The sequence below is a fragment of the Quercus robur genome, chromosome 8 (genome assembly GCF_932294415.1).
Source record: "Quercus robur chromosome 8, dhQueRobu3.1, whole genome shotgun sequence".
NCBI classification, from domain to species: Eukaryota; Viridiplantae; Streptophyta; class Magnoliopsida; order Fagales; family Fagaceae; genus Quercus; species Quercus robur.
In genome coordinates this window covers 59,763,855-59,786,839 of record NC_065541.1, presented here as the reverse complement: position 1 = coordinate 59,786,839, position 22,985 = coordinate 59,763,855, and the positions used below count along the sequence as shown (strand labels likewise).

Below are 22,985 nucleotides of genomic sequence, written 5' to 3'. Positions count from 1 at the left end.
ATCATCCAAATCCCCAAGGGAGAAAATGAGCTCGCCGACCGCCTAGCCAAAACCGCTTCAGCAGAGCATATGATAACCCCGGGTAATGTACTTTCTTTTGTTCAACTTTCTCCACTAATAGATCCCGACAACATGCAGGAGATATGCTCCGAAAGCACCTGGACCACATCGATAGTTTCATACCTGAAGAACGGGGTACTGCCAGACGAAAAGGAGGCAACAAGAAAACTGAAGGTCCAGGCGGCAAGGTTCGTCTTGATAAAAGACATCCTGTACAAAAGAAGTTTCTCCCGTTCATATCTAAGATACCTAGGTGCCGAAAAGGCAGACTACGTAATGAGGGAGGTACACGAAGGGATCTGCGGGAACCATTCTGGATCGAGGTCGTTGGTGCACAAATTGGTACGAGCTGGGTATTACTGGCCAACCATGCAGAAGGATGTCGAGGCTTACGTTAGAAGCTGTGACAAATGCCAAAGATTCAGCAATATTATCAGGCAGCCAACCGAAGAGCTGACCCCGATGACGGCTCCATGGCCGTTCGCTCAGTGGGGACTCGACATTATGGGACCTTTCCCAACAACAGTACGACAGCTGAAGTTCCTGGTAGTGGGTATTGACTACTTTACAAAATGGGTAGAAGCGGAAGCTTTAGCCACCATTACGGAGAAGAACATTAGAAGTTTTGTCTGGAGGTGTATCATATGCAGGTTTGGTATTCCTAGAGTCCTTGTCTCGGATAACGGGAGGCAGTTCGACAACGACTACTTCCGGGATTTTTGCTCACAGCTAGGGAAAAAGAACCACTACTCATCCCCCGCCCAACCTCAGGCTAATGGACAGGTTGAAGTCACGAACCGATCCCTGCTTAAAATTATCAAGACTCGGCTCGAGGGGGCAAATGGCATATGGCCTGAAGAATTGCCGAGCATAGTATGGGCATACAGGACAACGGCGAGGACCCCAACAGGAGAGACACCATTCCGACTAACGTACGGGAGCAAGGCGGTCATCCCGGCCGAAGTTGGGCTCACAAGTTACAGGGTTCACAACCATGACGAGAGCAGGAATGACGAAGCAATGCGGCTACAGCTGGACCTGATAGACGAGATTAGGTCGACGGCGGAACAAAGGCTCGCTAGATACCAGGATCGCATGGCTAAACACTACAATTCTCGGGTCCGACACAGAGACTTCCAAGTAGGAGACCTCATACTTAGGAAGGTCATGGGTGCAACTAGAGACCCTACACAGGAAAAGCTCGGCCCCAATTAGGAAGGACCTTACCGAGTTACGTCATGACAAAGGAAAGGAACCTACCACCTAGAGACGATAGACGGAAAGAAGTTGCCACATCCATGGAATGCCGAGCACTTGAGAAAGTACTACCAGTAGTAGTAACACAGCGAACAGCAATGATCCCCCAATTAACCAGCTTATTTTAAGTTTTTTAATTATTAGTTTTTCTTCAACTATTTTTGCTACAATCTACTTGTGCCTTTTTAAGCCCAAGGGGGCAGGTACTTTTCCTTTACGCATTTCTATTAAGAAGAATAATCAGACACAATTTTGATTTTCTACATGGATTTTTTATTATCATTATTGTGTCCACAAAGTGGACGGATCATCCTATAAGGATGACAATTCGAAGTTCAAAATGGACGGATCCAAAACAAGTCCACAAAGTGGACGGATCATCCCACGAGGATGACAATTTGAAGTCCAAAATGGACGGATCCAAAACAAGTCCACAAAGTGGACGGATCATCCCACTAGGATGACGATTTGAAGTCCAAAATGGACGAATACAAAACAAGTCCACAAAGTGGACGGATCATCCCACGAGGATGACGATTTGAAGTCCAAAATGGACGGATCCAAAACAAGTCCACAAAGTGGACGGATCATCCCACTAGGATGACGATTTGAAGTCCAAAATGGACGGATCCAAAACAAGTCCACAAAGTGGACGGATCATCCCACTAGGATGACGATTTGAAGTCCAAAATGGATGGATACAAAACAAGTCCACAAAGCGGATGGATCATCCCACGAGGATGACGATTTGAAGTCCAAAATGGACGGATCCAAAACAAGTCCACAAAGTGGACGGATCATCCCACTAGGATGACGATTTGAAGTCCAAAATGGATGGATACAAAACAAGTCCACAAAGTGGATGGATCATCCGATGAGGATGACGATTTGAAGTCCAAAATGGACGGATCCAAAACAAGTCCACAAAGTGGACGGATCATCCCACGAGGATGAAGATTTGAAGTCCAAAATGGACAGATACAAAACAAATCCACAAAGTGGACGAAAATGGACGGATCCAAAACAAGTCCACAAAGTGGACGGATCATCCCACAAGGATGACGATTTGAAGTCCAAAATGGACGGATACAAAACAAATCCACAAAGTGGACGAATCATCCCACGAGGATGATGATTTGAAGTCCAAAATGGACGGATCCAAAACAAGTCCACAAAGTGGACGAATCATCCCACTAGGATGACGATTTGAAGTCCAAAATGGACGGATCCAAAACAAGTCCACAAAGTGGACGGATCATCCCACGAGGATGACGATATGAAGTCCAAAATGGACGGATACAAAACAAGTCCACAAAGTGGACAGATCATCCCACGAGGATGATGATCTGAAGTCCAAAATGGACGGATACAAAACAAGTTCACAAAGTGGACGGATCATCCCACGAGGATGACGATTTGAAGTCCAAAATGGACGGATACAAAACAAGTCCATTCCACGAGGATGACGATTTGAAGTCTAAAATGGACAAAACAAGTCCACAAAGTGGACGGATCACCCCACGTGGATGGTGATTTGAAGTCCGAAACAAGTCCACAAAGTGGACGGATCATCACAAAAGGATGACGACTTAATGCCCAAAATGGACGTAGACAAAATATGTCCACAAAGCAGACGGATCGTCCTAAGAGGATAAAAGTTTAGTCCAAAAAATGGACAGATGAAAACTTAATGTTCAACTTGGACGGACTTAAAACTATCCCACGGGGTGGATGGGTTTCCAAAAAAAAAAAAAAAGAATTCTTCAGACAATCCCCATACATGCCGGACCCAATAGTAACAAATAAGTGGACGGGTGTAAATAGGTCCCACAATGACAGAATTCAAGTACAAAATTAAAAAGTTCAAAAAATTTTAACATTCAGCATATAAAACGGAGTGAACGGATGTATTCGACAAAAAATGGGCCTTTAAAAGACAATGTTTACATATCATCAGCAACGGATGAAAATTGTTCTCCAAGTACATAAAAAAAAAAAAAAAAAAAAATCCTAGCTACTGAACTTTGTCCTCATTAACGACGGATTGAGGGACCGATTCCGTATCAGGCTGAGCTTGTGCGACTTTTGCTGGTACTGACTCCCCGTCACCAAGGGCATCGTCATCAGCAAAGAGGTCATCTGTATCCTCTGAAGCAGCAGGTATGACAGATGTCTGAGCTGGGTCCTCGACCTTGAACTTTGAAACGTCCAAATCCGGATAAGCTTGCTTGACCTGACGGATGGCATCCACGAAACCTTGATGGAAGGAGTCACCTAGTTCAGTAATCAGGGCGTCAGAGTCATGGTACTCACGAACCGCGACGTCCTTAGCCTGACGGACTTCATTTTTCAGTTCTTCTATCTCCTTGTCCTTGCTCTCAAGAGTCTTCTTTGCCTCTTCCGTCACTTGTTCAAGATTTTTCCTTGCCTTCTCTGAAAGCTCAAGCTTCCTCTCCATCTTGGGTTTCCAATTTCGCAACTGGTTAAGCTCGTCCTCCGTCTGCTTTGCTTTCGCCCGTACACGATCCAGGGCCGTCTCATGGCCGAGGCACCGTCCCATCAGCCCCTTCATCATGACCATTGCCTAAAAAATAATAATAATGGTAGTTATGAGAAAAGTAATTAGCATTGGTAAAGTAGACGGGCTGTCTTACCTGTGTAATAGCAAAAAGGCCCGTCTCACCCATGGCCTCCGTCGAATGGTTGCCTAGGTCTTCATAATCCTCCGTCGACATGATGGAGGAAATCTGTTCTAAGGCGTGCTTAGAATCCTCCCGAAAAAGAACGGGCGGCTTCTCTTGATCCTTCGACGGCCCCTTCATGAGGCCCTTGTCGACCCCGTGCTTGATTGGAGTGGCCATCTTCGGAGGCTCCGCCATAAGTCCCACGACGGGTTCCAAGGACACTTTTGTAACGCCCCAAAATCATAGGCAATAAAAGTCTATTTAATCTGAATAATCCATAAAAAAATATTAAATAAAAGGAACTAGCCACCTTGAATCTGATTACAAAAGTCAGAGCTTTAATTCACCAAATACAAAACATCCACAAAATAATTCTCCAATACAAAGTTTAATGCCATAAAATAATAATAAAATCCTCAGTTCCACAAAAACAGTTTGTAACTTCTGTCTCCCAAGAATCTCTACTCCAGTAATCCACCTAATGTATCTCTAATGGGAAATAAAGGGGGGTGAGATAACTCAATAAGTGGAATTCACTAACATTGGGGTGTGGGAACAAACCTTTCAAATAAATAATTCTTTCAACAGATTCACAACTTATAACTCACCAATATTTTGTCATCAACTATTTCATGTAAAAGAAAATAATATCATTATATTGTGAGCCATCATAATATATATATTGATACCATCACATAAACAATTCCCTAGGCTTTTCTCGTGGTCAACGTTTACACCCTGTTGACAGGGTTGTGCTGTCCCCTTTTTGGGACTGGAACCTCCTTTCATCCCATTTCTCAAGGATGGTTCCTTTGGAACCTAAAGGTACACTCCCTTGCTAAGGAGCTTCCTTTTGGATCCTCAATAGTATGCTCCCTTGCTAAGGAGCTATCAAATGTGCACTGTCCCCTTTTGGGACCGTCCCTTGCTAAGGACTAGCTGCAGCATGATTGTCCCTTGCTAAGAACTAAATATCATACTGAGCTTCTAATCACGACTTGCCATAGGTTTTCAAAACATATCCAATATGCTCACAAAATAATCCATTCATACTTCTCAAAATATAAAGACATATTCACACATACAAGTTTAAATAAAATTAGGTTGTCCCACAAGTTTTTCATAAAACAAATAGCCAATGTGCACATCAAACATTTGTAAAATATTCATTTATATATAGAATATTAACATCTTCTTTCATATAAAATAGTTTAATAATTAACACTATTTTGGGAAAAACCTCCAAAATTAGTAAACACCACTTACCTCTTAGTTGCAAAAATAAAGGAAATCAACCTTCCTTGAATCACAACAATTCAGTAGAATTAGAACCTAGCAATACCAAAAATAGGTTCATCAATACACAAATTCCCACTTAAAAATCTATTTTCACACTTAAAATGGTTTTATCCTAGACAACATTGATTTATCCAAAATCCTCTATTTATTCACCTATCTATCCAATTTACTTTCAGCTTTGATCAGATTTTTGGACTTATAAATATTGCTGCCTAATTAGAATATTCATGAAACTTCAATCAATCTCAGAGCCAATAGAGGTATGACTATACATACTATTCATACATAATCAAATTTCAAAGCCTGGACCATACGGCTATATAAACAATTCTTATTATAATATTATAATCACCACTCCAAAGACCCAAAATCTAATACACGGTTGAACTAGTGTGAAAGCAAAATAACCAATCAACAATTGTGGCTTAGTGTGAATGCATAATAACCGGTCAATGGTTTAGTGTGAATGCTTAGTGTGAATGCAATAACAACCGATCAACAATGGTGGCTTAGTGTGAATGCAATAACATAAGCATTCTTTTCACTTTAACATGGTGACCAAGTCCAAACATATTAGTCTATTTGGCTCAATCTCACGTCTGTGTTCCTTCCTGACATATTGACCAAATCTTTATCCAATATAATACAATTATAGGAACCCTTTTTTCTATTAGAATAATGATAGTCTGGGTTCATATCAATTGCAAGCTATTTGACTAATCAAACTTCCTAAATCTTGAGCATGAGAAAAATCATACCTGAAGACTCCCACCAATGCCACAGTGGAGAAAGGCAGAATTCAATTGTCGGCTGAAGCAAAAAGAAATCCCATCAAAAAAACACGTATGACCTAAGAGGAAAAGGCTAGGGTTTTCAAGGCCCATTTATGTACTTATGTCACCTCACTTGGGCTTCATATTCCATAGAATTTATCTTATTTTTAATACCTTAGGCCCAAATTTATTTAATCCATTTTAATTATAGGCCTCCATTAAAAATTTACGTATAATAATTTAATTGGTATCAAAGCCGGCCCGGTAACCCCGTGTGGGCTTGGAGACACTACCCCACAAAGTGGGCCTTAACGAGGACGTTAGGGATTTAAGTGGGGGAGATTGTGATGCCCCAATTTGATTGATTGTGTGATGTGTGTGGGTGTGTGATGAGTCCCACATCAGATATTTACTGGGTAGATCTGGGCTTTATTAATAACTACAAGGAGCCTCAATTGTGACTAGTCCTTTTGAGGTATAGCGCAGATGTGGCTAGCGCTTTTCCTTGGGTCGTTACAAATGATATCAGAGTCATGCCCTAGCCGGAAGTGTGGGCCCCACACGCTAGGACTCGTGTGCCCGTAAGGGGGGTGGATTATAGTGACCCAAAAAGGGAGGTCTTGCATTCCATGGAATCTCACATCGCCTAGGGAAGCACATGGGAATGTGTTTATAAGGAATGACCTCCCTTCAATGTGTAGAGGCCTTTTCCCCAGCGCAACTTGGGGAAGAACAAAACCATAAGGGGTATGGGCCCCAAAGTGGACAATATCTACACAGTTGGGGCGGGGTCGTTACAACTTTGGCCTTTTTGGCCTGACGATCCCTTTTGGGCTGTATGTTTCCTCTTGACGGACGGATTGCTTGGGCCTGTCATAAGGGGAGCAACATCGCCAGTCTTCTTTGCGGCTTTGGATCTAATCAAAGCTCTCCTCTTGGCGTCGTCCATTTCTGAAACATGGACGGGAATATTAGTTATCAAAATAAGATACGTAACTTATCAAGAATAGGGTGACGAACTTACGCCTTTTAATCTGTGCCTCGTACTTAACGGCAGCTGGTGTTGGTTCTGGTCCGTCACAATACCAATGAATGGTCTTAAGTGTCACCAACTTCGCCCAAGTCCTTTCCTCCAGCTGGGTCTTTGAGAAGATTTTCTCAAGGAAGGCGAACTCCTTAATATCGACTTGGGGGCGTCGTCTAACTGCAAAGGAGGAACGACGGTTAAATTGTTTTAAACATACATAATGAAATAAAGTTAAATTTTTAGGACGGTCCATACTAGACGGGTGTAATATGCCCCAAGTGGTGTCGACGGGCATGTAATCCGTGTCCCCTGGATGACACATCCAACTATCACCCTCTAGGAAGAAGTAACGGCTCTTCCAATCCCTATTTGAGTCCGGCGTGTCATAGATGACCTTCAATAGCGGACTCCTGGGGACGAAGCTATATATTCCCCTAGACCTATCAATTTCGTCCGGACGGTAGCAATGAAGGAACTCCCTAACCGTCAGCCTCTTGGCGCCGTCGGACATTGCGCCGTATAGGATCTCCATTGCTATGAAGACCCTCCAGACATTAGGAGAAATTTGGTTCACGGATAATCCCAAATATCGGAGGAGCTTACGGTGAAGCGAACTCAATGGGAACCTGAGTCCAGCCTTCAACATTTGCTCATATACCCCGACACCCTCTACCCCTTCATAATAACATCTCTCTGATTTATGGGGTAGACGGATGGAGATATTGTCTGGAATTTGATAGTTATCCCTAAATGTTTTGAAGTGTTTTTCTTTGATAACAGACGAGAAGTAATTCACCGTCTACTTTGGTAGCATGACGAACTCCCTGAGCCCATCAGCACCGACGACGGATCTAACAATCTGTTCCTCACCGTCATTAAAGCCTTCGTCTTGTTCAACCACCTCCGTATCCTCATATGTTGAGGACGAGGAGGAGGTGGACGGACTCCTATCATCACCAGGACTATCTTGTTCTCTATGACCGAACGGATATACTTCCTCGTAATCCAACCCGTCACGAACAACCGACTGATTACTGGACGCACTAGACATTTCCTACAAGAAACGACAAGAACCGACAAGAACCTAAGACTTTGACGGGTCTATATGTTCATAATGGGTGTGGATAGTAAGGTAAATTAAAACAAGATTGGTCTTGAAAAGAACACTTACCAATTTTATGAGCGAAACGAGGAAGTATAGCGTTGACGATTGAAGCAACTAGATGGTTCAGCCCTTGACAATATATGACGAATAAGTTCTGACAAGTGTGACGGGTGAGCTCTGACAGGTAAATTTTTGCTGAAATTTGAGAAATGAGAGGGAAAACTCCCTTATTTATAAGGGAGATGCACGGAAGTCGAAGCTACGCTTCGATTCGAGATAAAACCCAATCAAATTACGACACGTGTCATCATCATTAATGACTTTCGTACAGCCTGTCAGTAGTTGGTATGGTCGACGGTTTCCTCGTTTGCACCGTCATCCTAGCTTGCATCAATCCGTTAACTCATTGTAACTATAACCTTAAAACCTCCTTTTTGAGTCTCATTGGTCTCATTCCGTCATAAAAAATTATCCGTCACGCCCTTACCTTAGGGTCGTCACCCCATGGTTCCTTTGTTCTAAACTGACGGACCCTTGGGGTGAAGGGGGCAACTGAAGAGGATAAAATATAAGCCTGACGGCCCTGTGGTAATGGGCCTGCCAGATTGGAATTGTTGGACCAATGTAGAGATGATCCAATGTTCATTGAAGGCCCATCGCTGAAGGACACAGTAAGGGCCCTTGATCTAAGGTCTCTATCGCTCATTGCCTAAAACGCCCTAGAATCCCAATATGGAAATCCGAGCACAAGGGTGATTCTAGAAGACACGCACACTGAAAGTAGATCTCCTCTACAAGGAAAAACCTTGCTCACCATGCTCGGAAAGACTCGAAGTAGAGTCCCATAAGGAAAAGACTTCTACACCAATAAGGAAAAGCCGACTTTCTACTACTATAAAAGCCCTAATACCCTCGCAAATCAAGGTACGCATAATTTACCCTCTTTAGCACTCTAGAGTTGTGAGAATAATTCTAACTTGACCTTCGGAGAGTATTTGGCTGGCACCACACCGGTGCTCTCTAAGGTCTTCGGTTATTTTGTTGTGCAGGTTCACTTTGAGTCGCGAGTGCTGTGTGACCTATTGGTGATATTTTCGGCATCATCATAATTGTTTTTTTTTTTTATAACAAATACTTTTTTTAATCAAAAAATATAATAAATTTATAGAAATAAACTCTTTCGAACCTAAATTGCACCATTTAATTTGGACTAATCATCAGTTTTGTCTTTCAAGTTTCAATTTTATTGTATTTGTCTATAAAGTATACCGTTATAACTAAGTTTATATTTTCATCCATAAATTACCATTAATTATTAAAACATATGTTTTAAAATGCTACATTCCCTTTTAAATCAAAATTAAAATTGAAAAACAAACTAGATGAAAGCTTCATAAAGGACGAATCTACTATAGAACCACAATTGTTTAAATAAGAGGGCGATTGATTTTCTGGAGGACTATCGAGAAGCTCAAATTCAATTGATCATATCTCCTAGTATTTTACATTAGATCACATGGTACACCCCTCCCCCCTCCAAACTGCTACAAGCTTTACTTTGATGCAACTTTCTTCTTTTACCAAGCTGAAACATGGTATGGAGTGATTATTTGCAATGATGTAGGTGAGTTTATGGCATCACATTCTATAAAAGACTACTAACTGTAGAGAATGAAAAATGCAACATTGTTAACTTGTAGAAGAGCAATTTAATTTATTGTTGAGGTAGGATTCAAAGAACTTGTTATCAGGGTGATAATTACATTGTCATGAAGGCAATCAAGGGTTGGGTCCCTATCTTTGTTGCTTTGGCCATAGTGTATGCGATATCCATTTGCTACTTATTGAACTTAGTAGGTTCTCTGTTACGCATGTTAAACGTGAAGCAAACTATGTTGCTCACTCGTTAGCTTGCTATGTTAAGCATATTTTGGAGGATGACTTGGATTGAGAACCCCCCTTCTCTAACCCTTGAGGCTTTGTACTTTAACTTGGTCCAAATTCAACATTGAATGAAATTTGAGTTCATTTTCCAACAAATACAAAATAAAATAACACAATATATGTGAGATATATATATATATATATATATCTTTATTTATAAAATAATAATAACAAGAGAGAAGTTAACAGATATCCTAAAAGAATTTGCTTATGAAATATTTTAAGAGCTTTTTTATGGGGGAAAAGAAAACTGATTTTTTTTTTTTTTTACAACTTTTTAGTTTTTATATTTATTATGAAAGTGGTATCGAAACTTTTCTAGTGATCATCTATTGAATGGGAGGCTGTCACTTTCATTATATAAAATGATAAATACAAAATCCATCTTAATACTCGAAAATGTGATCAAACAAGTAAATTGTTTATTTATTTTTATAAAAAAATGCATTTCACTATAAATATATGAAATACATTTTAGTGGGGATGTTAGACACGAGCTTATCGTTGGGGCGAGCAAAGATTGATGATGAATGGTTATGAACTATAACCAATGAAAAATTATTACGATACAACACAAGGAACAATTAAGTTTGTTAGGTCATATTTTTATGTAATTGACATATCTTATAACAAAACGCAATTTAATTGGTTAATATCCATCATTGTTTTCCATATGATGCGCATAACATATTTGTTAAGTGCTTTCAAGAAATACAAGTATGAAACTAATCAAAATAATCAATCCTAGTTCGTGCTATGGTTTCTCAGGACTGATTGTTTTTAGATAGGCTAGTGTTTTTGAATATGAGTTCATTCATTGTATTCGGGTTATTATTGTATTGGGCTTACTTTTGTACATGAGATTTTGTCATGGATTGACAAAATGGGAGATTGTTAGGGTTATGTGTTTTGATATTGTCAACCATGCCAAATTATGTGTCTTTTATTGAGTTTTGATGTGTCTTAAAGTTGTAATTGAAGACCAAGTTGAAGACACAAAGTTTGCTCAAGAAAAATATATTTTCAGCACTTTTTCAGCATGTACCTCGATAGAAGTCTCGATACCTCTTGATAGAAGCTGAAACTTACTGTCTCCTTGATAATAGCTCAATAGATCAAGATTTTGTTATTGATAGAAGTCTTGATAGCATCTCGATAGATCGAGCTTTGTGAATCAACAAAAATCAGTAACGCGAAAAAGCCCATAACTCATTCATTTGAAGCCCGAATTGAGATCTATTTGAACCGGTATTTAAAGGATATCATAAGCCATCTATTAGAAAGTTTTTTAGATAGGGAAACACTTCGTTTATGCAACTAGGGTTTTGTAGCCAAGTTTTATCTATTTCACCCAACCCTAAAAAAAAAGAAGCTTCATAAGGTTTTCTTTTTGAAACCTTAGCTTCTTCCTACAGAAGAAAGAGTTCTTACTGCGTTTCTTGTACGTCTTTGCGTTTTGTAACCAAGTAAATTTTCTAGCACCAACATTGAAGATTTTATTGGTGTTTTTATGTGAAGCTGTTGCAAATCAACTACAATAATCAAAGAGTTGTTGTGGAGTTAGTCACGTACTGAAATCCGTGCAAAAGGATTAGTCACAGATTGGAGGTTTGTGCATCAAGGGAAAAAAGGCTATCACAAAATCAAGTCCAATTAGGTATTGGAGCAAAAGTTCAACTATAGGTTGGTATTTCGAGATAGGCTAGGGTAGTTAGTAATATACCTTATACTTGTAACTGATTGATTGTTGCTTAGTGGATTATTAGGAGTGGTAACTTTAAAATTACTCGGTGGGGTTTTTGCCTTGCGAGATTTTCCCATTTGTCAACAAATCATTGTGTCAAATTTAATTTCTATTGCATTTAGTATTTTTGGTGATTTGTTGGTGCCTCCATGATTTGCATGTAATTGAACCTAGTTAATCAAATTGGGTAATTGAACTAATTAACCGGGGTCAAGCTATCTTAACCAACAAAGTTGACGTTGAAATGCATTTTGAGTAGATATGCCAAATACCGATTGATTTACCAATTTTATTTCATTTAATTATTTTAGGAACTCCCAAACGAAGTGTTAATGTTGAGCAAGCAAGGGATCATGACAAGTGGTTAAGAAATGTACCAAACAAAAATGATTATGATGCAACACGAGGTATAACTTAGCTAACCTTGTAGCTTGTTTGGCTAACTCCTAATAAAGCAATAATAAATGAGAACAACAATAACACTAATAAAAACCAGAATAAGAAAAAAAAAGAAAAAAAAAAAGAAAACACAAAGAGCATTCGCACTAGCTCATGCAAATATGTTTGTTTATTTTAGTATAAGAACCTACTTATTTTCTCAATTTTCAAAACACCTCACGTCAGAGTATCTATTTTACATTACATTTCTTTAAAATATCAATTTTTCTTGATTTTTTAATTGTTTATTTTTATTCACTTACAACAACCACCACATACTCTCTTCCTTCATCATTATAATACTTAAAGAGAAAAATAAAAAAAACTAAGTGCAAAACGTGAGTGCTTTTACTTTTAGAGGCAGTTTGGATCCATGTTTCTGCGTTGCGTTTTCTGGCCATGCGCGTTTTCCTTCTTTCTTTTTTTTTTTTTTTTTTTTTTGCTTCAGCCGCATCTTTTGACTAAAGTCAGCAGTGAACAGTGCACTTATGCACTGTTCATGGGTCCCACAAATTACATTTTTTTATCAATTTTTTCATTAAAAATGGGTCCCACAATATTATTCACACATTTAAAAATTATTTTGCTACAGTGTTTTCAGTTTTCAGTTTTCAGTTTCAGCAAAATAAGTTCTATCCAAACAGACCCTTAGTACCTAAACTTTAGTCCATGACCAATTTTGAAATGATGGTTTTTATTTTATTTTTTTGGAGAAAGATGAAATGAAGGTTTTTAGTTATTTAGATAATGTGGTAAATTAAAATTGATTGCATTAAAAACTAAAATTGATCATGATTAAAGTTTAGGGATATATAAAATCGTTGGTTGGTTTCAATAAGCTCAACTTGTAAAATCTCTAATGGTTGAATAAGAGATTTGAGATTTAATATCCGTTTACACCAAAAATTGATTAATATTTTAGTATGATGATAAAAAACTATCATCATGAGCGGACTCTATAAATTAAAACTCACTATGAAAAGTTGTTAATAATTGGGGATAATGAGATTTGAACGAGTAATTTCTTCGTATTTTCGGAGCACAAAAAATAAAAGTCTTCCTTCCTGTATTCATATTTGGAGAGTACATAAGAATTTTTCGATTTTAACAACTAATTAAAATGTTTTCAAACACTACGAGTTGACTTAAAAAAAAAAAAAAAAAAAAAAATTCACCCAAGCAAAATAAACAGCCAATTTTGTTTTCACGCTTGAGAATACTCTATCCTCTGCTCCTTTAACGCAAGTCCAGAAGCCATAGTACACTGCCTCTGTAGGCAGCCACACCGGTCTCAGACTCTCAGTCTCAACTCTCAACTCTCAAGTATAAACTATAAAACCTGCAACTGCCACATTTCGCGGAGACCAAATCGTCGCTTGCGAAACCGTCAGAAACGACGACGTTTTCAGCACTCTAAACCTTCCTGCAATGCTATGGGCAACACGAATCTCGAACATCCGGTTCTATCAGTATCACCGTCCACTCCTCTTCACTGTCCCTCACAATTTCCGAACTAAGCTCAACTTCTCATCTTTTTCACAACCTCAGGTTTTTCTCCGAACATAGCAAAAGCAAACATTATCGAATTTGTAACCCTTAAATTCAACTATTTCAATGCAAAGTTTGTGTTTCGCATTTTAATATGTTTCCATACGTTAGCTTAGCTAAACTAATCACGGTTGGACTTATTTAATTTTTACATAATTGCCACATTGTTTGTGTTAGGGGTTCTGCTATTTGGACGAGGACTGTGACGATTTTTTGCCGTGGTTGGAGCAAAAGGCTGGGGCTAAGATTTCATCAGTACTTTCGATCGGGAAATCCGCCTTCGGCAGGTTTTTCTTTGATTTTAAAACGATATTTTGCATTTTTGTTTTTCCCTTCAGCTAGTTGATTAATTAGTTACAATGCATACAAATTGCAAAGGAAAGAAGAAAAAGATGAATGAGTTGGTTTTATTAGAAACAGAAACACTGACAGGTTCGTCAGTAAAGCAATTACAGTTTAAAAACTAAACTTGTGGAAAGATATTGATAAATGGTGAATTTAATCACGAGACTGGGTTCGAACTCAAGACCACTTGCTTCAATACAGTTAACCAATTGTTCCAACTTCCGAAAGCTTAAGTTGTAAGGAAACTGGTGAATTTAATCGTTTAGCCATTATTCCTTTTTTCGATTATTAATCGTTTAACCATTATTCGAACAGATAGCATAAAGCGAGTCTGAAAAACTAAATCTGGTATTTTCTTAGCCCCATACGCGATATACTGTAGCCCCCCATACAAGTTTACAGATGACAGCCTTCAATCCACATTTCAGTTTATTTAGACCCCGTTCAACAAGTTTTACCCCACCCAACCTCTACAAAAAAAATCCTGCAGCAAATGATCTCTAGTTTTCACACAACCTCTACATAAACACAAACAAAAATTTCCTTTCTATCTCCATTGCCATATAGCCTATCCCATGTTGCCAACTTGTTTCTAATTGCCAGCTAAAGTATAAAAGCATGTCTTGGAATGGCAGGTGAGTACCACACTGCTTTCCACCAACTAAACAATTGGGAGTTTGCTTTGTATAGCATTCCAGGTCTCTACTCTCTACACATGTATATTTGAGTGACTAGGAAAGCATCCAAATAGGTGATCTTCCTCCTCAATTTCAACTAGATGATGAAATTAAAGAGAAGCTCTAATTGAAACGCTACCAGCTGCCTTATCCATCAAAAGAGTCTTGAGTTCGCTTCTAAAACTGGAGGGCTTTACATTTTGTGGAAATTTTGAAAATTGGCGCAATCTATTTTGGTTACCGGGTATATTGATAGTCCCCTAACACTCTTTCCTTTTTCATGCTAGCAATTGTTTGGAGGTATTGACTACACGCAAATGTTCATTCCTTCCTCCTTTATTCATCCTGTCTAAGAGGAGTTATAGTTTTAGACATGGAAAATGTTTACTCTCTGTTATAATAACACAAAATCATCTTTAATGGAAATTTTATAAATTTGGTCATGGAAAAACGTTGTAGCATTTGTTGGTGTGTGTTGTGTTGTAAATATGGGCCTCATTAGGCATTGGTTTTAATTTTATTTTTAGTATTAGTTATAGTTAGATTTGTTTCCTGCATGCAGATCTTTGTTTGCTTCTAAAAGCATACAAACTGGAGATTGCATTTTGAAGGTTCCTTACAGTGTGGTATTTACTTCATAAACTTTACTGTCCTGCACTCTACTAAGGCACTTTCAATAGTGAGCAATTCAATTGGTACTTTGTGATTTCTTTACTTTATTTGCAGCAAATAACACCGGATAATCTTCTTCCGGAAATCAAATCCTTGTTAGGTGATGAAGTTGGGAATATTGCCAAGCTTGCCATCGTAATTCTTTGTGAGCAGAAAATCGGGCAGGTAAGAATATTTTTCTTGTTGTAATCTTTATATGAAAGTTTATATTTAGTGGTTGTGAATATTTAAGAAAATTTTATTTTGTTTGTGTGTGTGTATATATCTATATATCTATATATATCTGTTTTATTGCAGAAATCTGAATGGGCCCCTTACATCAGCCGCCTTCCCCAGCCTGGGGAGATGCACAATACAGTAAGTGATTCCTTTGATCTTGTTGCAGTAAATATATCTACTCTGTATAAAGTCGTAGAGTCATTTATCCATTAAAAAAAAGGTCGTTGAGTCAAGTTCTGCAAGTCAAGGTAGGACTTTTGGAAATTGCAGGCAATAATACTTTTAGCAGCATCTTTCTAGGTACACACATGTATTACAATCAGTATTTGGCCACCCCTTTTTATTTGGTTTCTAATAGAGAAGTGGCTGGAACTTGATGTCTGCATTGGATGCCATGCCATTATCTTTTTATTTAAATAAGTTATTATTCCATGACAACATTTAAATATATATATATATATATTTTTGGATTAGTAACCATTTTTCTCTTCTCAATTACAACACCACCCTTGGTCTTGAAGCCTTAGTGGTAAGTCCTTCAATAGTTCAGTAAGGTCAAGGCCTTGGGTTCAACCTATCAAGGGGGGAGAATTTTTATAATAAAATGAGAGAAAAGAACCCTGGTTTTATTTTCATATTATGATAAGTTGATAACCTTTATACTCTTATGTATATCTGGTACATGTGGTTTTTAATCTTTTTAGATATTCTGGAGCCAAGATGAGTTGGAGATGATTCGGCAAAGCTCAGTATACCAAGAAACAATTAATCAAAAATGCCAAACTGAAAATGATTTTTTGGCAATCAAGCGTGTAAGTGCCTCATTCTATTTGTATTTGGTTTGTAATGATTTTATATATACCGAAAAGAATCGGTTTAGACCCCAAAACAATTATGCAGCAGATTAACAGATTATTTACCAATTAATTCAGTCATGTGATTACAATTATATTCATTTAATCAATGAAACCAACAAGTCACCAAAGCAATAAACAAAAGGCAGTGCTACGGTGATGAAGTGGAAAGCTGTTGGAGAACGACTCTGAAGGAAAAATCACTATGGGGGTGCCCTTACCCCAAAAGGAATTTACTAATAGAATTGAAGTTTATGATCTTATTCACTTGAAAAACAAGACCCTACTCAGTAGGTTGCGTATTGACGTGACCCCACAATCAGCTTCATCACCTTTGGACTCTTCTATCATTAGCACCTTTCATGTACTGCGTTCGTGATCACAGTCAGACCTTTTGACCGACTCCAAGGATCAACTTGAAGGTCTTAGCTCCGCAGCAACAACTGGGATTGGCTCTGTTGCTTCAGCTTCTTGATTACCAATTAGCAACACCATTGTAGATATCGTCTTCTGAACACATGGTTTGGTGAAAACTAGGTTTAGGTTTTCTCTATTTGAAGTGCAAGGCACTACCTACATAGACCTCTATTGAGTCATGCTATAACATGGTCTTTTGTGTGTTTGGATGTAGGACATGAATACCAAGTCAATAGCCAACTTATTAAAACACGTCAAATTCTTAATTCCCAATTCTTGATTGATTGAGCTGCTATTGAGTGACTGTTATGAATCTACTTTTGATCAATCGAGACATGATTGAAGGGCTGACAAAAACACTTTTTTCAATCGAAGAGCAGTTGAAAGTTGGACTTGTAATCTTGAACTTTGATAAACACATTATAGACACAATTAAGATTTCATTGTCATGGAATTTGCCAATCTAAAACCTAACATATATGTTTCTGCTTTTGCATGCATGTATGCTGTGTGCTTGTATGTGCATGTTTAACCTTTTGTACTCTGTTAGTGGTTGTACTAAAAGTGCAAATACTCTGATAATTTCATTTTTGTTTTTCTAGTTGTTAGCTTTGTGCTTCTCCCCTCTCTACTCTTTTGAGATTTGGTTATTTGATTATCAAAATGATCAACAAATCAGAATAACGTTGCAATATAAAATAGCAGGGCATATTTTCAATTTAATGTTTGTCAAGTTTTACTTATGTCATATTTTACTACATATTGACCATTTGTGATTATATTTTTGATAAATAATATATGGTCTATTTCTGATTATGGCAAGACGTGTTTATGAATTTATGATTTCAGGCTCTTCGACATGATCCTGAAATTCTTGGAGATATCACGTATGAGGGTTTCATGCATGCATGTTCATTAGGTAAGTAACTTCATTTGGAATTACATACTTCCCATAATCTGTTCTTTTCTTCATGAATTATGTGCTGGATTTATAATTAATTTTTGCTTTCAGAAAAAAAAAGCTTATCCTTTAAGTCCTTGCGGTCTAAAATTTCACGAGTTTATTCTCTAATATTATGTGGTATAATATCGAACAAAATCACTTATCAAAAAAAAAAAAAAAATTTGAACAAAATTGAAATTCTGATCATCATAAAGTTGTCTGGACTTGGCCATGCTTTGAGTAGTAAAATATAGTAATGTTGATGCATTGAGTATTTGAGTTTATGATTGAGTCATTCTAGTGTAAATGGAACTCAGAATGCTTCTTATTGCACTCTTATTAATTTCACATATCATTTTTTTTGCACAGAAACCACCATCTTTCTAAAATTAAATGAAATTTCAAAGGGTTAAAGTTTCATAATACATGATATATATTGTGATTTTTCTCTTATTTGGTATGAAAGTTTCCACAATGAGTTACAATATAGATTTAGTTGGTAGGTCAATGTGAATGACCCATTCTGTGCAAGACCCTATTGAAATTATTGATACTTTTTAACATTTTGATCATCTTGACTATTCTTAAAGTTTCATTTGTTGTTCATTAGAGTCTGTGATGATGTTGCCGAGTATTTAATTCTGTATTTATATTATGCTAAGGTGGTGTGCTATGTCATAAACTTTTAGAGATAGTCCATGACCTATTTTGTATTTTATGCTGTAATTGTGACAAACCCATCGTTTTATGTATCTGTTTGCCTTCACTTCCTATGTACTAATGTGTGTGAGGCTCTATTATATCTTGTTGTGGTAGTTGCATGGGTTTATATTCTTTAAGTTAAACTGAAAATTTATTCTGGATCTGACAGTTGGTTCTCGAGCATGGGGAAGCACAAAGGGATTATCTATGGTATCAAATTTATAATGACGATGATGTCTGTATATTGTTCTGAAGGATTATGAATAATTACTCCTTATTCTCTTTTTATTTAATTGCTCTTTGAATTATTAAATTATTTTATAGATTCCATTTGCAGACTTTTTAAACCATGATGGAGCTACAGAAGCAATTGTCTTGAGCGATGAAGACAAACAAGACTCAGAGGTAATCTCTCTCTTGTTTATTTAGTTGCAATTTTTTAATGGTTATCATTCAATACTAGGTGTCATTTTCCACAAAAAAAAGTGACAAATTCCACCTCCCCCCCCTCTCCCCCCCAGTAATATTTAAACTAAGGGTTCGTTTGGAATCCGTTTATTTTGCTGAAACTGAAAACTTTTTGCTGAAAATATTGTAGATAAAGATAAAAGTTAGTTAAAATAGTACAGTGAAATCCATTAATAGTACTAAAAAGTGCAGTGGGACCCATGAATAGTAGCAAAAATAAGTTGGCAAAAATAATCTTTGTCAAACGGACACTAAAATGTCATGTTATGTTTACTTCTTTATGTACGTGCAGGTCATTGCTGACCGTGATTATGGTCCTGGTGAAGAGGTGAGATTCTGGGAATTCTTCTTTTATTTATTTATTTGTTTTAGTTTTACTAGGCTATGCAAGAGTAGTTAGGTATCATCTAGAGTTGAAATTTGACAACCATGTGATGCTTTCTGTCACTGCCTTCTTCATATTTATGTTTTTGTGGTGGATTTACACTATTCATGCCGTGGACCCCCTTTCCTTTCTTTGAGTGTTGAAGCTTCTTTCAGTGCTTCTTTCTTTCTAATATCAATTTTCGGGTCTGGTGTGATTTTCCTTTAGTTGCTAACATGTTTGGCAAGAAGTTTTTCTATTAACATAACCTGAATCAGTTTTTTCCTAGTTAATTCTGGTGTTCACATGAAACATTTGTATAGGTTTTAATAAGATATGGAAAATTTCCGAATGCTACCCTGATGTTGGACTTTGGCTTTTCTCTTCCATACAACATACATGACCAGGTTTGGCCTATATTTTGAATTTGCAAAAGGTCTATTGGTGTACTTTGTTATGATGGGATGATTTCCATATATTGCAGATTCATGCTTTCTAAATGGTGTAGCTGTCTTTTGTTATCATGATCTCTAACAAATGAGTTTGACTACTCTCAGGTTCAAGTCCATTTTAACATACCTCATCATGATCTTCTTCGTGAAATGAAGATTGATCTTTTGCAAAGACATTGTACCCCACCCATTAAAGATGTCAATGGTTTCAACTCTTCTTTGGAATCTTTCACAATAAAGTTGGTACTGATACTTGTTTCATAAACATCAAATGCCATATGATGTTGAATGATAGTGTAATTTTGTGAGCATTAGTGGATTTATTAGAATGAAAGGTAAAATGATTTGCGGAAAGCTTGAGTAATGAATAATAACAATGTTTTTTAATTTAATTTAAAAAGAGTCTGAATTGATGAAGAATTAGTGCCATCCCAAATGATTACCTTTTAAACTAATAATAGCTAGAAAACTTGTAACCTATTAGAAACAGTGCCAATATCTTTAAGTACTGATTTTCTGATATTGTGAACATCTTGTATTTCTGCCTTTTTATGTGGGGCTGGCACAGTAATTGGCTTGAACAATTGCTCCTGTGGGCACTTTGTGAGGTTCACTCAAACAATTGTTACCGTCCTTGCATTTTCAAAGCTTTCTGTTTGCTGCAATATAAATTTTAAGGTCAATATACTTTGTTACCATGACTCGGAGTAAGTTACTTGGTTTTGACTCTGTTGTTGTGTGGGTTGTGAATGTTAATATGTATTCTTGCTTTTCCTGCATCTGCCGTCATCAATGTTAGGTTCTACTTACCCCAAAAAGACTCATCCATTAATAATGTTGTCTGTATCTGTTTCACATTCTGATGATTTCTTCCTGTTAAGTAACTGCTTATGATAACTTCATAATCATTTAGTGAAGTGAGGTCTGCTAAAGGGAAAGGGAAGGGTCTCCCACAGTCACTTCGTGCATTTGCTCGTGTTCTATCTTGCACCACTCCTGAAGGTCTGCTTTAAATCACTTGTTCTTTTATGTAGTTACTTTATTTACAGGCTAGTACTACCTTAACTATGCTGACTACTGCAATTGTTGTCTTGATTGTGACTAAATATTCAGAACTCAGTGATTTGGCCAAGGAAGCTGCCCAAAATGATGGCAGGCTGGCTAGACGCCCTTTAAGCAACAGAAGCAAGGAAATTTGGGCACATGAGAAGCTGTTATTACTAATCACTCAATTAATTGAGAAAAATGATGCAACTATTAAGGTAAAGACCTGATAAATTTTACCTTATTTTTCAGTTGGATCATAATAAAGTTCCACTCATGGTTAGCCATTAAAATTTATAAATCAAGTGAAGCATCAAGTTTTATTTTGTAATTGCACAGAAGTATGATGGTTTTCTTAGATGAATTAGCTTAAGCAAAGATGGACGCTGAGTCTTCATCGTATCTTTTATTATATTGTATCATTCATGTCACTGTGGGTCATTTTTGTTATTCTTACTCAAAATTTAAAGTTCCGGATAAGTTACTCAAACTTATGGCACTATGCCACTCTCTGTGGGTCAGCATATACATATCTGATTCTAACAAAACCATTGAGCAAATACTGAGAGGAAAATCATAGAGAGCAGTGGGTTGTAGACGAAAATGGAGATTATACTGCCTATCTTTGGTTTTAAAGCGAGTCTGCATTTGAACCTGACGGTAATAATGTCCTTGCTCTTAGAATGAAGAGAAAAACCTGCACTAATATCAATAGTAATATTAACAATACTTTACCATGACATAAATTTTTTCCATCTGTTCCTACATTTTGCAATGATTGCCTGAGAGGGTCTTCTGTTGCTTTGCTCTTCTTGCATGTGTGCAGTCTTTGGTGCCTGTCAACTCTCCCCCCATGTGTGGAAGACTTGCTGTCAGAATGCAAATGGCTCGAGATCTTCTCAGTGGTGAACTTCGCATACTCAAATCTGCTTCCATGTGGCTGAAGAGCTACTGTACAACCTTAACTACAACAGCCTACCATTGCGAAGAGGTTGATGATTACAGAGCCATTCCAGGATGAACAAGAGAGCTCTCAGATACTGGAGTTAGTCATGAATTACATGGGAAATCGGCATAAAAGCAGATTTGTGAAAGTAGGCTATTTTTAGAGGTGACAACGATCACATATGGTGCTATAGCAATCCTGCATTACTGCAACCATGAATTTTTTGTCATTGGTTGCACTAAAATTTTGTAGAAGTACATGGGGACTATGTTTTCTATTTAGAAACTGTATGATTGTACCTTGTACGCTTCTGTAGCATCGTTTATGTTGTTTGGAATAGCTTGTAGCCTTGTATTAACATTTAATGGTGTATGTTATTTGATATAAGTATCAGTTGATTTGATCAGAAATAGTAATATAGAAATTTTAAGACGACAATTTTCTTGTATCGGTCCTTATATCTTGTGAATATGGAGAAGAGATCCTAGCAAAAGGATAATGTATTTTATACATAAGATACATGTATCCTCCTTCTCACATTGTGTGGAGCTTACTAATTGTGAGAAAAAGCGTGTGTATATCGTAAGCATGAGATAACTTTTGTTACTAAAAATTGGACCCAGCCTTTAAGATTTCATGGATCGGCATCCATTGATTGCTTGCCACTGAATCTTTCATTTGCCTTTCTTTTTCAATGTTTGAAAGAAGAGATTAGTCAATATTTTATGGTTGAGGTGGGCTTACTAAAAGCCAGACAAAGGTTGTTAAGTTTGAAAAAATATACAAAATTAAGAAAAGCAATTTATTTTGTTAGATTTCACAAAACATTTTATTCCTTTATTTGTTGAAGTGGGACCTACTGAAATCCAATAAAAGTTTTCTAATTTAAAAAAGAAAAAAAAGGAAAAAGATTCAATGTTGTGGATGTAAAAAAAAAAAAAAAAAAACTGATTCAAAATTATTGGATGAAGTAGGACCTACTAAAATTATTGGATGAAGTTTG

At 37.2% G+C, this 22,985-nt stretch overlaps 1 protein-coding gene across 1 annotated transcript; it reads left to right on the top strand.

Annotated features, from left to right (window-relative positions):
- The first annotated feature begins 13,531 nt into the window (after positions 1-13,531).
- LOC126697366 (fructose-bisphosphate aldolase-lysine N-methyltransferase, chloroplastic) lies at positions 13,532-22,392 on the top strand. The gene is made up of 15 exons (XM_050394341.1): positions 13,532-13,879; positions 14,057-14,166; positions 15,464-15,527; positions 15,628-15,738; positions 15,871-15,930; positions 16,497-16,604; positions 17,913-17,982; positions 18,878-18,918; positions 19,033-19,113; positions 19,469-19,504; positions 19,864-19,947; positions 20,098-20,231; positions 20,906-20,994; positions 21,106-21,254; positions 21,863-22,392. The coding sequence occupies exons 1-15, from the start codon at positions 13,760-13,762 to the stop codon at positions 22,055-22,057; spliced, it is 1,452 nt and encodes a 483-aa protein (XP_050250298.1). The 5' UTR covers positions 13,532-13,759; the 3' UTR covers positions 22,058-22,392.
- Positions 22,393-22,985: the final 593 nt, after the last annotated feature.